This window comes from Calidris pugnax, unplaced genomic scaffold (assembly GCF_001431845.1).
Source record: "Calidris pugnax isolate Ruff unplaced genomic scaffold, ASM143184v1 scaffold44, whole genome shotgun sequence".
Taxonomy (NCBI): domain Eukaryota; kingdom Metazoa; phylum Chordata; class Aves; order Charadriiformes; family Scolopacidae; genus Calidris; species Calidris pugnax.
In genome coordinates this window covers 5,925,412-5,939,585 of record NW_015094506.1, presented here as the reverse complement: position 1 = coordinate 5,939,585, position 14,174 = coordinate 5,925,412, and the positions used below count along the sequence as shown (strand labels likewise).

At 44.8% G+C, this 14,174-nt stretch overlaps 2 protein-coding genes across 2 annotated transcripts in view; one reads left to right on the top strand and one right to left on the bottom strand.

Annotated features, from left to right (window-relative positions):
- The first annotated feature begins 399 nt into the window (after window positions 1-399).
- The window catches only part of LOC106901140, an 18,197-nt gene continuing 4,422 nt past the window's right edge, over window positions 400-14,174 (top strand). The window contains exons 1-8 of the mRNA XM_014963509.1: window positions 400-508; window positions 7,195-7,263; window positions 9,326-9,439; window positions 9,892-9,954; window positions 10,553-10,666; window positions 11,119-11,181; window positions 11,780-11,893; window positions 12,346-12,408. Coding sequence (XP_014818995.1) covers window positions 7,244-7,263; window positions 9,326-9,439; window positions 9,892-9,954; window positions 10,553-10,666; window positions 11,119-11,181; window positions 11,780-11,893; window positions 12,346-12,408 — 551 coding nt within the window. The 5' untranslated portion in view covers window positions 400-508; window positions 7,195-7,243. The remainder of the gene's footprint in view (window positions 509-7,194; window positions 7,264-9,325; window positions 9,440-9,891; window positions 9,955-10,552; window positions 10,667-11,118; window positions 11,182-11,779; window positions 11,894-12,345; window positions 12,409-14,174) is intronic.
- On the bottom strand, window positions 1,339-6,998 carry LOC106900969 (heat shock 70 kDa protein 12B-like). The gene is given in 6 exon segments (XM_014963291.1): window positions 1,339-2,616; window positions 3,770-3,941; window positions 4,299-4,523; window positions 6,591-6,899; window positions 6,901-6,958; window positions 6,994-6,998. Coding segments are annotated over 6 exon segments (1,821 nt in total). The 3' UTR covers window positions 1,339-1,564.

Sequence of the window (14,174 nt, the reverse complement as noted above, 5' to 3'; positions counted from 1 at the left end):
CACTGTGAAAAAAAGGACGAGTGCTCTGTTTATTTGTTTTTCCTCTCACGTGGTTTGTTTTATTTAATGTCCCAAAGGAAGAGAGCGCTCTTAAGTGTAATTTCTGCTGAATGGGGAGAAATATTTTCTAACGTGGGGTGCTGGGCAGTACTGCAGAGAGGGCAGGGAGGGGATGCTCCGCAGCAAGCAGGGCCAGGCCAGGGGGCAGAAGGCGCTGGGAAATCCCAGGCAGGGAGCACAGCCATGGTATTTTGGGCTGTGTGTGACAGCCAAGCTTTTCCTGGCTCTGTCCCCAGCACAGGAAACAGAGCATGTACCTCCTGCTGCAGTGTAGGGTAAGGGCAGCAGCTCTGCAAAGTGGTACTTGTTTCCAGGAAATCATGTGCTTTGTGCAGAAGGCAGCCGGCAAGCTGCGGTGACAGAAATGGACAGCATCTTCTACCCACCCAGCCATTTAGGAACCTGCAGCCGTGACTGCCTGCAGAGCTCGTTGATGCCCCTGTCACAGGTACTGCAAAGCTTCCCGTCTTTTCTTCTCCTTGAAAGTTTGTGATGTTATTGAAGTTTCACGTTTGACATAAATGAACCACCCTGCTTGCTACACAACAGGAGTTAATCCCCAGCTCAGCAGACAGGCCTGTTGCAGAGGATGGCTGGAAAGGGCTCAGCAGCTATAACTCCTATTGCCCCAACAGCCCCCATACTGCCAGACTGAGGTTAGAGCCCCCCACAGCAGGTGTTGCCAGGTTTTTCAGATGTTTGGCTTGAGATGCTGACACTTAGTGTTGCTTTTACAGAGATGACAAACACCTGCATCTGCTCCATGCTCACTATCTGAGGTTATCAACATTGCCAGCTCATCAAAACAAGAGAAATCAGGAGCTGCAGTCATGAATGTTGGTGTCAGTGTCTGAATGCCAAAGTCCACAGAGTGTACAGTTGGGAAAGATGGGGGGCAGACGCATGTGGCTTTCCCAGCAGCCGCCAGACAGCACTTCTCTCTCCCATTCAGAGAGCAGGCATGGTTGGAGCTGTGTTGCACTTTGCACTGGTGAAAGTATCAAGTCCAAAGGGTAAGAAAAAAGCAGGAGTACTCAGCTTTTTGGGACCCAGCCACCTAGAATGGCCCTAACATAGTTTGCAGAGAAGTACCATCTGACATGAAAGAAATGTACACAGGTTTCTGCTGTGAATACTTTTATTGTGTGCATAAGATTTTAAATGTGAAAACAAAGGTGATGCAGTCAAAACAGTTCAGCTTTTATACATCATAGGGCATAGTATATATACAGATCAATTCTCTGAATGCTGCTTTAGTGATTAAGTGATTCTAACGCAGTCATTACAGCTAATAAAGATGCCAGTGCTGAGTTTTCATGCAGCGGTTCCAGCTAACCAAGATTGAAAGGGTGTTTGAAGAATGGAAGGAACCAGAGAATCAGACTAGCAAATTGTTTACCTGTGCAAGTAGAACACTGGATGATGGACTTTATGGTTGTAGGAGTTATTTGCTTCACACTAAAACCCTTGATTTATTGCCCTTGCCGCTTGATCTACTGAGCATTTACCTAGCTAAAAAATTTATCATAATTGCCCGACTTTGCTTGGAAGTTATGTCAGTACACGTGGCTTTAAATTCAGTGACCCCAAATTTAATATCCAGCTGCAGTCGGCGTTGCTTCCCCAGCTTTGTGTCTGGCATTGGCACTGTACAGGAGCCAAGCAGTTCCATCCCTTCCTCATCTACATATTGAGCATCCTGCTTTTCTGTGCAATAGAAAGAAAAGTGCGCCTCTGTCTGATCTGGTTCTACTGGATAGAAATCATAATGAGAAACGTCATTTATATTCACTGATTCCTCAATTCCCACCAATTTCTGGAAGAGATCTGTGCAATAAATATAGTCACCAGCTTTTGAGACCCTTCGTTTACGGACGTCATGGATAGCAGCATCAAATTTATGAATTACTCTTAAGCCATATGTCCGAGCACTGACTCTTGAGGCAACAATGTGTGGATTGACTCCAAATAAAACAGCCCCTTTTGCAATGGCCACTTGGGCGTCCATTGGACAAAGGATATGGTACTTCTTTCTAAAGGCCTGACTGACTGCATCTCTCAAGATGATGCTAGATGCAAAACCTCCCACAAGCAAAATGTACTGGACCTTGGTCATCCCAGGCTTGCTAAGAATTTCCCTCAAAGTATGAATTATATTTTTGATACTGTAGTCAAAAAAGGTCCTCATTTTATCATATGTAACCATGATCATCCCATCACACCACACAGCTCCCTTTGCTTTTGATTTTTTGAAGAATTCGGAGATGTCCTTTTTGCACGCTGCCAATTTGGTCAAGTTGTAGTAGCAATGTATGTAGATGTCCTCCCTGCTAGCAGAGCATTTCTGTAAACCAAAGTTGTACATCATCTGTTCTAATTCGGTAGGGTGGCTCTTTACATATTCATCCCATACACCATCATCAAATATTTCCTTGAGGAAATAGGTGAAGTTTTCATCCACTCTGTTGCCTCCCCATCCACCTCCAGCTGCCTTGTGTAGCTCCTTCAGGCAATGGTTTTCTTGGATCTCATGTACTGTGATGTCTACTGTGCCACCTACACACACACACACACACACAGAGTTAGCTGTTTTCTTTACAGTACATGAGGTCCTTACTTTCCACTGAACATAATCTTACCTTCTGAACTCCTGGTTCACAACTGTGCTTTTCTGCTGCTTTCTTTTCTTATCCTCACTCCTCCACTGTTGCCTGCACACCTCTAAATTTCCTGAACTCACGTACTTGTGTTTACAAGCCTGGTCTCTCAAAGCTCCTAGCCTGGGGAGGCACCCTTTATCAGGGAATGTAGTGATAGAACTAGGGATAATGGTTTTAAATTGAAAAAGGGGAGATTTAGATCAGATACTAGAAATAAATTCTTTACTGTGAGGGTGGTGATACACTGGAACAGGTTGCCCAGAGAAGCTGTGGATGCCCCATCCCTGGAAGTGTTCAAGGCCAGGCTGGATGGGGCTTTGTGCAACCTGGTCTAGTGGGAGGTGTCCCTGTCCATGGCAGGGGGGTTGGAACACAATGATCTTTAAGGTCCCTTCCAACTCTAACCATCCTATGATTCCACCGTAATTGCCAATGAGAGCTGGATGTTCTGGCTTGCTTCCTGCACAAGCCGATCTCCTTTCTAGTCATAAAAGGAGACTGTCCTCTCCTGCCTTTTGATAGAGAAGCTCTGAGATAAGATGAGCAGCGGTGGTGAGATTTTCAGAAACTTCTGGTCCTCTGGATGCCGTTTCAGTATCTGTTCACAACCACCAGACTGCTCTTGAGAGGAAATTCACATTACAACAAAAAGACTTGCATAGGAAACTACAGAAATTGCTAAGAAATACGCCATGAAATGTTCTTCATGACTTGCTCTACAGGACCTGCTAGCTAATCTCTTTGGTCAATTCATTGGGTGCTACACTTGCTTCTACAGAGGAGACTGTGAGCTCAGGCCATACAACAGCATGTGGGTGCACATCAGTGGCTGAAGCTGGGACATGGTACAGACTGATCTGTCTTTTCCTCCTATTTTTCTGCCTGCCCATGGATCTCATTCAGTGAGAAATAAAAACAAAAACCCCATGACAAGCACAGGAGTGAAGTCCAAGCTCTGTCTCCTTTGGGACCCACTGTGTTAGACATTGCAAAGCACCCATGTTCCACCCCCAGCAAAGATGGTACATGTTAAACTGGGAAAATTTTACCTCCACAGTCAACAACAACATACTGGATCCCAGGGGTTTCTTCAAACTTCTTCTTGTCACTATCGGTTGCCATAAACCCTTCCTGTGGAAGCTGCTTGCACCAAAGTGAGGCAGCTTCCGGCTCCAGGGCAATAATCAGCTTCTCAGAAATCATGTCAGAGATGAGTCCTGCCTAAAAACACAAGAGATAAGTGTCGGTTCAAGGAAAGGTGGCGAGATCACCACTGTACAAATGCCACCTGCTAGGGAGGCTGTTCTCACCACCCCCAGGAGCCCACGCTGGGGTGATGGTTCTTGCAGCGCTGATCTCTGTGGGGCTCATTTCTACAAGGTGGTGGGGTGAAAGAGCAGTTGTTACTGATGGTTTGGGAAATCCTCTCCCCTCCCCGCTCCCCAAGTGGGAGATTTCTCTCCTTGCTAGACTGAAATTTGAAATATAGGTTGTTTAAATGTTGAGGAGTTCCTCTGGCTTGATGGGTAAGGAATCTCAAAAGATGTTTTGAGGAAGTGGGATAACCTCTGCTTTTACCTTTTTTGCTGCCAGCCGCATGAACTGCCTGGCAGCAGCGTGCCATATGGCTGGGACAGTAATGACCCAGGTGATCTCCTCCTGGTTGCAGACAGTTTGGAAAGAGGCCTCTCGGATGGTTTCAAGGGCATGTTCCTTCAGGTAGCGCAGGCTTTCTGAAAAGACCACTAGGGCAGGGAGCGTCTTTCCATTGCTGGCTTCCACTTCCATGCCAGATGTGACTTTCTACAAAGAAAGTCTCAGGGTCACACGTTGTAGTCTCAGCAAAAGATTTGTCCCTTTTGCTCTGAGCACTGCCCAACATACGGCACAGAAGAAGGTCTTGTCTCCAAAAGCAAGTAAATTCCCAGCAATGGTTTCAGTATTGTGGTGAACTGCAGCCTTAATGATTGACACAAGTCAGCTACCAAGACACTTATCCATGTCATCTGTGATTCAATGTGGTTGATAAGTCAGCTGTTTCTCCTGGGCCAAATTTGGTAAATGCTCTGCAAATCCTCCCAAACAGCCCATGGAGATAATTGTTCTTTATAAGTGACATCACCATGCATTTCCCAGGCATATGTACAGAGACTTCAGATCTTTCTGGTTCCACCTATACTTCTGTGTATGGCATTAACAAAATATATGCTGGAGAAACATGTAGACACATAACCCTCTGGTCTGACACTTTCCCTATAATGGGGCCTCTTGGCTTATGTATCTCCCTGAGAGTATCTGCAGCTTGAGGCAGGTGGCTGCTCCGATGCTTTTTTTAGTCTCTCCCAGGAGATCCAGACTCCCTCCATCAGCTCTTGATTGCCTACTCGTCTAGAAACAGTGGGGACTGTTGCCTGTATCCAAAGAGGTTTCAGGAGCCAGCCTTCACATACATGCTTCGCTTTGTTTTGCTTCAGCAGCCACCAAAATGGTTCAAAATTACAAGGATTATCAACTGCATAATCAGCTCCATTAACTAGGGATCATTCACAGCCAATGGAGAAAACCAGGCAGGTGCAGGTGCTGCCTAGCTTAAATAACGGAACCAGGAAAGGTAAGGTGAGTCTCATTCTGCAGATGCAGTCACTTAAGAGAAAGGAAAGCTATACTCATTTTTACTTACAATTTCATTTCCTGTCACTGTTGCTGGCTCAGATAGAAGAAGATGCTATAAGGAAGCTGTTATGACATGTCCTCCACAGACAGTTTCTGTGGAGATTCAGCAATAACTACTTATGTGCCTGGGAACAGGTGTTCCCCTTTCTTTTTTCTGAGCCCTTGTAATGGTTGCTGAGAAAGGTTGTGGAATCTCCATCCTTGGAGATCTTCAAAAGCTGGCTGGACAACATTTCTGGGCAACCAGGTCTTGGTGACCTTGCTTGAGCAGAGAGGTTGGAGTAGGTGACCTCCAAAGGTGCCTTCCAACCTCAACCATTCTGTGATTCTCTAATGAAATTTCCCTTAAACATTTTCTTCTTGGGTGCAGAGAAGTGGTGTTGAACTTAAACCTCTCTCCAGACTCCTCTGAAAGTGAGAACCCACCACTCCATGAGTGACGTTGTAGCAGACCATATCATTCCCAGCTTTCCCAGGGAAGGAAGTCTTCACCGAGGCCTCCCACTTACTGCCTTCCCCCACATCCAGTTCAGTGCTTATTGCTTAGCGCTGGGGAGTGCTAAAGAACAGACAGGAGACTTTATCTGGGGCTGGCCCTGTGCTCTGGGTTATTCCATCTTTGGGAGGCCATGTGGGACCCCAGAGCACAGACAAGGAGGCCCTAAAGCAGCCTAATGTTTGGCTGAACAAGCAAACCCAGAAAGAGCTGGGAACAATTCTGAACTAACACAGAGCCTTCAGAGAAAAATAACAGAATGACAGCAACTACATGCTTGAAGGACAGCTAGCCACCCTTAAATTGGCTTCAGCATACCTCTTCAGGGGAGGGAGAGACAAGCTAGAGGGAGGAATATAACATGGTGAACCTGAGGTTGCCCACCTCCTTTGAATTACAGGAAGCTTCAGTTGTTTCATTTTGAGAAAGCTTTTCATTAAGAACAAGTATTTGGCTTCACCGAGGTATGCAGTCAGGTTTTATTGTCTTTAGATACTTAATAGCATCGTAAAGGAAGGGCCTGTGAAGCCTTTGTCTAATTAAGAAAATAAATAATTTTGTCTTCAGTTCATCAAAATGCCCTTTGATTTCCATTCATTCATCCTCAGATGTACTCAGCCCCCTTCACTAATTCATCTAACCCCCACCCCTCAAATAAACTAATAGCTCTGACTCCCATTAGCAGTAACGATTCCACCTACTGTGTTGTACAGCTGCATCTTGAAGTTCTGGAAGAAGTACCAGTTGTCAGTTTCACTGGAGGGCAGGCTCTTATACTTCATCAGAGCATCATAGCCAAATTTTCTGAACTCCTGCTTCTGGTTGAACAAGATGCATGTGGGTGTCTTTGGGGTCTTGAGCCCATGCTCTACTCCCCAGTACACCTGACGGATTTGGTCTGTACTTGAAGCAAGGGAAAAACAGTACCCGCTGTAGGAAGTGCCAAAATCTATAGCAACAACGAAGACAGACTTGCTGGCCATGGCGGACAGTAGTACAGAGATGTGCAGCTTGGGGAGCTACAGAGGAGTAAATGAGTAGGACTGGAATGAAACTGAAATTGCTCTGGCTGAAAATACAGGGTGAAGCCACTCCTGCCCTGACCTCATCTCCGGAGAGATACTAGTCACACTGCAAAGAAACAGTACCTTTTCCTGGAAAAAAGAAGGGCTTGTTTCTGTTATTTATAGCAAGAAAGTCCTCTTGTGAAAACAACGAAGCGCCTGGTGCTTGCAGTAGCTGCCTGCTCTCCTGCCTGTGTGGAAGATTTCTTCCTACAGCAGAACCTGATTTTTATTCCTACAGCTGAAGGAGGGTGTTTGAAGGACTGTGTCAAGGCACTAATCCTCGAGAGATGGCTGCAAGAAGTTGCAGGTACGTTGCACAGGGGATGTCTTTGGGTGACGTAACAAGTTTAACCTTAGTAGGTCTGCATACTTCTACAAAGTCCCTTGAGGGGTTGCAACGAGGGACTGCAACATTTCCCAACTGAAATATTTCAGTAAAAGCTCTGTTTTCTACTTCCTGTCCTTCCTATCCATCACAGGGATGGTTAGTTTCTTCAAATTCAGTTCAAGTTCAGCTCTAAAGGGTGAGGCAGATGTTAAATAAATGTGAGAGGAAGAGAAATTGGAAAGAATAGTATTAAACAGTGTAACAGATCCTGGACTTCAGGGACTCATTCTCTAAACTCATCAGTTTTGCAGAGAAAGGCTGACTTAAATGCAGATTTTACACTGGATTTTTGAGCTTAAAGAGAAAAAGATGTCCTCAATGAAAGACTGGAAATGAAGTGATTTGACTGAAAAGAAGTCCATCCAAGTAAACTGTCATTGTTTAACCCCAGTTGGAGCTAGAATCATGCAGCTGCTCACTCACTCCCCCCAGCTGCGATGGGAAGACAATCAGAAAAGCAGAACTGATAAAAAACTCATGGGTTGAGGTAAAGGCAGTAGACCAAAGGAAAACAAGGACTTCATTCACTGTTTCCTGTCAGCAGGCAGGTGTTCAGCCACCTCCAGGAAAGCAGGGCTCCGTCACGCATAAGGGTTACTTGGGAAGGCAAATGCCATCACTCTGAACATCCCCCTCTTCCTTCTTCTGCCCCCAGCTTTTTATTGCTGAGCATGACATCACCTGGTATGGAATAGCCCTTTGGTCAGTTGGGGTCAGTTGTCCCAGCTGTGTCCTCTCCCAACTTCTTGTGCTCTTCCAGCCTGCTTGCTGGTAGGGTGGGGTGAGGAGCAGAAAAGGCCTTGATTGCTTAGCAGCAACCAAAACCACCAGTGTGCTATCACACTATTCCCATCCTAAATCCAAAACATAGCACTACACCAGCTGCTAGCAAAAACATTAACTCCATCCCAGCTGAAACCATGATATAAACAAATCCAAAATAGGTTTTAGTAGAAAAGGAGCAAGGAAGTGCTGGGAGAGAGGGGCAGAATAATCCCTTGCAGAAGCCATGCAGACTTGGATGAGCATAAAGTGATGGTGAAGCCTCTTGCTTAGGCTTTCCCTGGCATTGCCTTGCTGCAGGAAGGAGCTTGCTGTCTCCTCCACCTGTATCCAAGCTGCAGGAGAACTCAGCCTGGGATTGTCTTTTGGGGATACTCATTAGGAAATAGGGCATAAAGCAGTTATAGAAATAAAAATTACCTTAAGAACATACAGCTTTGTTCTTCTCTATTAAAAACCCCCACACCAGTATGTCGCAAAGTTGATTTCAGCAGAATAGACACTTGCATTTTTTCCCCCTTCATTTTAAGAATTCCATTTTCTTTTTTCCTCAGTGTGAGAAACACCAACTCACATCTTAGAATTTAAAGAGCACAAAGTCACCAAAGCAAAGGTTAAAAAAATTTATTAATAGGAAACAGCGCTGCGTCGGGTGCACCAAAAAGAGATGAACGCCGATCTTTCAGCTCTCAGGTGTTTTATACCCTTATCCCGGCTGCCTGAGTTTCTGTCTCTCTTCTCACTGGCTGAGAAGCTGGAGCTCACCTTCTTCCCGACCGCCTGACTTATTACAGGTTTAGTTCACACATTTTTCCCACGTAAGGCACACATACACCTATTCTACGAAATCATTATCCTAAACACGCCGTTGATTAGTTGATTATGCTACGCGTTATTTCACAGTCTTTGCTACCATCTACTTGGCAGGTTTACAGTCCAAGACTGGTTTCTTTGGCCTTATGGATACTCCCCTAACCCTCTGGGTTCCTGTGTTGAAGGCCGTGTTCCAGTCTGTTTCTCTTCACCAGGATAACGCTCTGCGTACCAGGATCCCTTGACAGAACAAGGGCATTTCTGGGGATTAATTGAAGACAATTTATTAGACTCTACTACCACTAAGACTCCTTTGTTAGTACTGACACACTAACAAGAATATGTCAATTAGCTGAAGCAAAACTTAGCTCATTTCCCACAACAGACAAGCCTTTGACACAGCGTGCCAACCATCAGCCTGTGGAGAGAAGCCTGCAAAGGTGGAAGCATCATATCAAGGTGAGACAGAAATGCAGGAGCCGGTGGAAAATGAAAGAAGGTGAGTCCAGTGACCAGAAATCACAGTGTTTAGTGTGGGCCCTGACAATCAGCTGTAGCTGGTTTTTGCTAGGACAGGTTGGACAGAAGAGTGCAAATAAGCCAGACACAAGGAGGGCTCCCAGGTTGCACCAAATGATGTCTGGCCTGTACTGCGAATCCAAAGCCAATTTACAGAAGCTGTTTGATCTGCATCATATAACATGTATAACATGCAGAACTTACCCTTTTAGAATGATTTAGAATGACACTATTTGTGCAGACCCATAAAATCAGAAACCACTTATCTGGTGAAGCACGGCCTTGAGAAGCTTTGCCATCAGATTTATTTTTTTTTCCTAAGGGCTGATCGGGAGTTGGAGGTGGGAAGTTTAGCTTGCGCATTTCTTAAGACTGTAATGGATACTTGCCTGCTGACTTTAGTGTGTTTTATCTTTCTTCTGTGATGGACAGGAATATAGGTGTTCCGTTTGACTCTGTTGAAGCTTGCCAACAATTTCCAGAGAGTTGCCAGAGGTAATGTGATTCTTTATATTAAGAATATATATGAGGGGTAAAATCACAAATGTGCCGTTCGCATCTGTGTTTGTTGGACTGCCAGTAAGTCTAACGCTGATGCTGTTTGATTAGTAATCACTCTGAGAATGCCTTGTAGCCTAATTATTCTATTGAGCATATAAACAGGTGTTCGATATCCCCAGCTACCATCCTGTGCCCATGCTGCCGGTCCATAAGTTTCTATGATGCGTTGAGGGGACCCATTCATCCTGTCCCCATCTTTGAGTCCCTCCTGTCTCGAGAGTTGACCCTTTCTCCCTCAATCCATCATATAACTGGACACCCAGCCCAGCGGCCTGTGTATCAGACAGCAGGAAGAAGAAAGGCATTATGTATCCAACATCATAACATGTTCCTGAAGCACGGTTCCCACAAATCCGTAATGCCCCTCTAAAGCCCAAGCCCCATGAGCTTGACAGACCAAGGGCATTTCTGGGGATTAATTGAAGACAATTTATTAGACTCTACTACCACTAAGACTCCTTTGTTAGTACTGACACACTAACAAGAATATGTCAATTAGCTGAAGCAAAACTTAGCTCATTTCCCACAACAGACAAGCCTTTGACACAGCGTGCCAACCATCAGCCTGTGGAGAGAAGCCTGCAAAGGTGGAAGCATCATATCAAGGTGAGACAGAAATGCAGGAGCCGGTGGAAAATGAAAGAAGGTGAGTCCAGTGACCAGAAATCACAGTGTTTAGTGTGGGCCCTGACAATCAGCTGTAGCTGGTTTTTGCTAGGACAGGTTGGACAGAAGAGTGCAAATAAGCCAGACACAAGGAGGGCTCCCAGGTTGCACCAAATGATGTCTGGCCTGTACTGCGAATCCAAAGCCAATTTACAGAAGCTGTTTGATCTGCATCATATAACATGTATAACATGCAGAACTTACCCTTTTAGAATGATTTAGAATGACACTATTTGTGCAGACCCATAAAATCAGAAACCACTTATCTGGTGAAGCACGGCCTTGAGAAGCTTTGCCATCAGATTTATTTTTTTTTCCTAAGGGCTGATCGGGAGTTGGAGGTGGGAAGTTTAGCTTGCGCATTTCTTAAGACTGTAATGGATACTTGCCTGCTGACTTTAGTGTGTTTTATCTTTCTTCTGTGATGGACAGGAATATAGGTGTTCCGTTTGACTCTGTTGAAGCTTGCCAACAATTTCCAGAGAGTTGCCAGAGGTAATGTGATTCTTTATATTAAGAATATATATGAGGGGTAAAATCACAAATGTGCCGTTCGCATCTGTGTTTGTTGGACTGCCAGTAAGTCTAACGCTGATGCTGTTTGATTAGTAATCACTCTGAGAATGCCTTGTAGCCTAATTATTCTATTGAGCATATAAACAGGTGTTCGATATCCCCAGCTACCATCCTGTGCCCATGCTGCCGGTCCATAAGTTTCTATGATGCGTTGAGGGGACCCATTCATCCTGTCCCCATCTTTGAGTCCCTCCTGTCTCGAGAGTTGACCCTTTCTCCCTCAATCCATCATATAACTGGACACGCAGCCCAGCGGCCTGTGTATCAGACAGCAGGAAGAAGAAAGGCATTATGTATCCAACATCATAACATGTTCCTGAAGCACGGTTCCCACAAATCCGTAATGCCCCTCTAAAGCCCAAGCCCCATGAGCTTGACAGACCAAGGGCATTTCTGGGGATTAATTGAAGACAATTTATTAGACTCTACTACCACTAAGACTCCTTTGTTAGTACTGACACACTAACAAGAATATGTCAATTAGCTGAAGCAAAACTTAGCTCATTTCCCACAACAGACAAGCCTTTGACACAGCGTGCCAACCATCAGCCTGTGGAGAGAAGCCTGCAAAGGTGGAAGCATCATATCAAGGTGAGACAGAAATGCAGGAGCCGGTGGAAAATGAAAGAAGGTGAGTCCAGTGACCAGAAATCACAGTGTTTAGTGTGGGCCCTGACAATCAGCTGTAGCTGGTTTTTGCTAGGACAGGTTGGACAGAAGAGTGCAAATAAGCCAGACACAAGGAGGGCTCCCAGGTTGCACCAAATGATGTCTGGCCTGTACTGCGAATCCAAAGCCAATTTACAGAAGCTGTTTGATCTGCATCATATAACATGTATAACATGCAGAACTTACCCTTTTAGAATGATTTAGAATGACACTATTTGTGCAGACCCATAAAATCAGAAACCACTTATCTGGTGAAGCACGGCCTTGAGAAGCTTTGCCATCAGATTTATTTTTTTTTCCTAAGGGCTGATCGGGAGTTGGAGGTGGGAAGTTTAGCTTGCGCATTTCTTAAGACTGTAATGGATACTTGCCTGCTGACTTTAGTGTGTTTTATCTTTCTTCTGTGATGGACAGGAATATAGGTGTTCCGTTTGACTCTGTTGAAGCTTGCCAACAATTTCCAGAGAGTTGCCAGAGGTAATAAGAGTATATATGAGGGGTAAAATCACAGATGTTTCTGCAACTGTCACCGTAACATCATTAAGCTTTTGTTATCACTGCTCTGTCACAAGGCAGACAAAATTTTCATTCTCCTGTTTGACTGCATTGTCATGGCCAGGCATGAGCTGCCTCTGAAACAGATTTGTCTTGGAGTGCAGACGAGGGCACATGACCAGGGCTTGTGACAAGAAAACATGCCATGTCGTTAGACAAACTTTCATCTCCTTGCAAATACTTCTGTGAATAGGAGATGGCTGCCTTAACAACAGTAGCTCCCGGTATAAAGGCATCCAGCCCAAAATAGAAAGGCGAGATTGGAAAAGCAGCTCTGAGGATGCTTCGAGTGGGTTTGCAGAGGCATTCCTGAGTTTTCGTTGTGAAAACTGCCCTCACAAGCTAGGCAAGCACTGAGGGAAGACACAGTGGCTGGGATACTGGCAAGAAGAAGGAAGTTGTTAGTCTGCAGGAAAGAAAAAGAAATCGTAGCCTAAATAATAGCATCTTGGGGATAAAATGCCAATATAAATCATTCTGTAGTTTCTGATCATGGCTGGAGTATCTGTGGGTTTGTGAAGGGTTTCCAGGTGTGCAGTCATGGATAGCCTGGTAGTGAAGGAATAGTCACACTTTCTGAAACCTTTGAGTTTGAGTTTGAGACTGGAGCTGACATAAGGCAAAGGTTCCCAGACACTGGACCTAGATTCAAATGATGACCAAGATGACCAAGACTTGCGTTCTTCACTTTGCTTGCCTAATTACTGAAAGCTGTCAGAAAACCAGTCTAGATCCAGATTACACCTCCCAAATTCAGGTGGTCCTCATTCTTGGTTTGTTCCCAGTTCTGTCTGCTTAACATAGATTGTTCTCTTCCATCTCTAGGCAGCAAGCTGCATCTGATCATTATAAGATGCAGGGAATCAACAGCCCTGATCCTCTGTACCAGGAGGGACATAGGAGCTATTAGGAGTGACTACTGTTTTTTTCTGAATTTCATCTTCTCACTAGTGTCCTTTCACCCATAGCCAGTTATCTTCCTCCTGCACGCACAATATATATGCCACCTCCAAGGTTAGGCAAGCTCTGAACACAACATTTCTGTGTGCAGTAATGAAGGTACTTTAATTGATAGAGCAGAAACTTCACAGATCACAAGTTCACAAGATCAAAATATTAATATCAGATGGGAAGACTGACTGTCAAAAGAGGGGAAAGAAACATGGGGCAAGAGGTCTTTTTTATGTTAGGGCTGCATGTACTTGTTCTGAGATATGTAATACAGAAGATGACACAATCACGCAAAAACTCTGGTGAATGATAAAAAGCAACAAAATTTCCTGCAGTTTTAGGGTGTGAGTCTGCAATTGACTTAGGATCATCATGTAGAGAGGGTTTTTTTTTAAGCTCTAGTAGTATCACCTGAAGAGCAGGCATTGGAAATGGGAGAATTTCACTCACTGGAGGAATAGGAGACTGACATTATCCAGACATCTTTGGAGAAAGGAATCCAGTAGAACAGAACTCTTTGGAAGGTTTCGGATGTTTGGTGATAACATTTTGATGTTAAAGATGGAGAAAACAACTAGAAAAAAGTTGAGAGTAGATGCTAGCAAGCAGAGAATACTTGTGTTTTCTTCAAGCCTTCAACCTCTGAACCTCACAACCCCACCTCCCTTTCTTCTGATGTAAATAGCTTTCCCCTTGATTTGAGCATAAATCCTAGGGGGGGGGGGGGCATTCGGGGG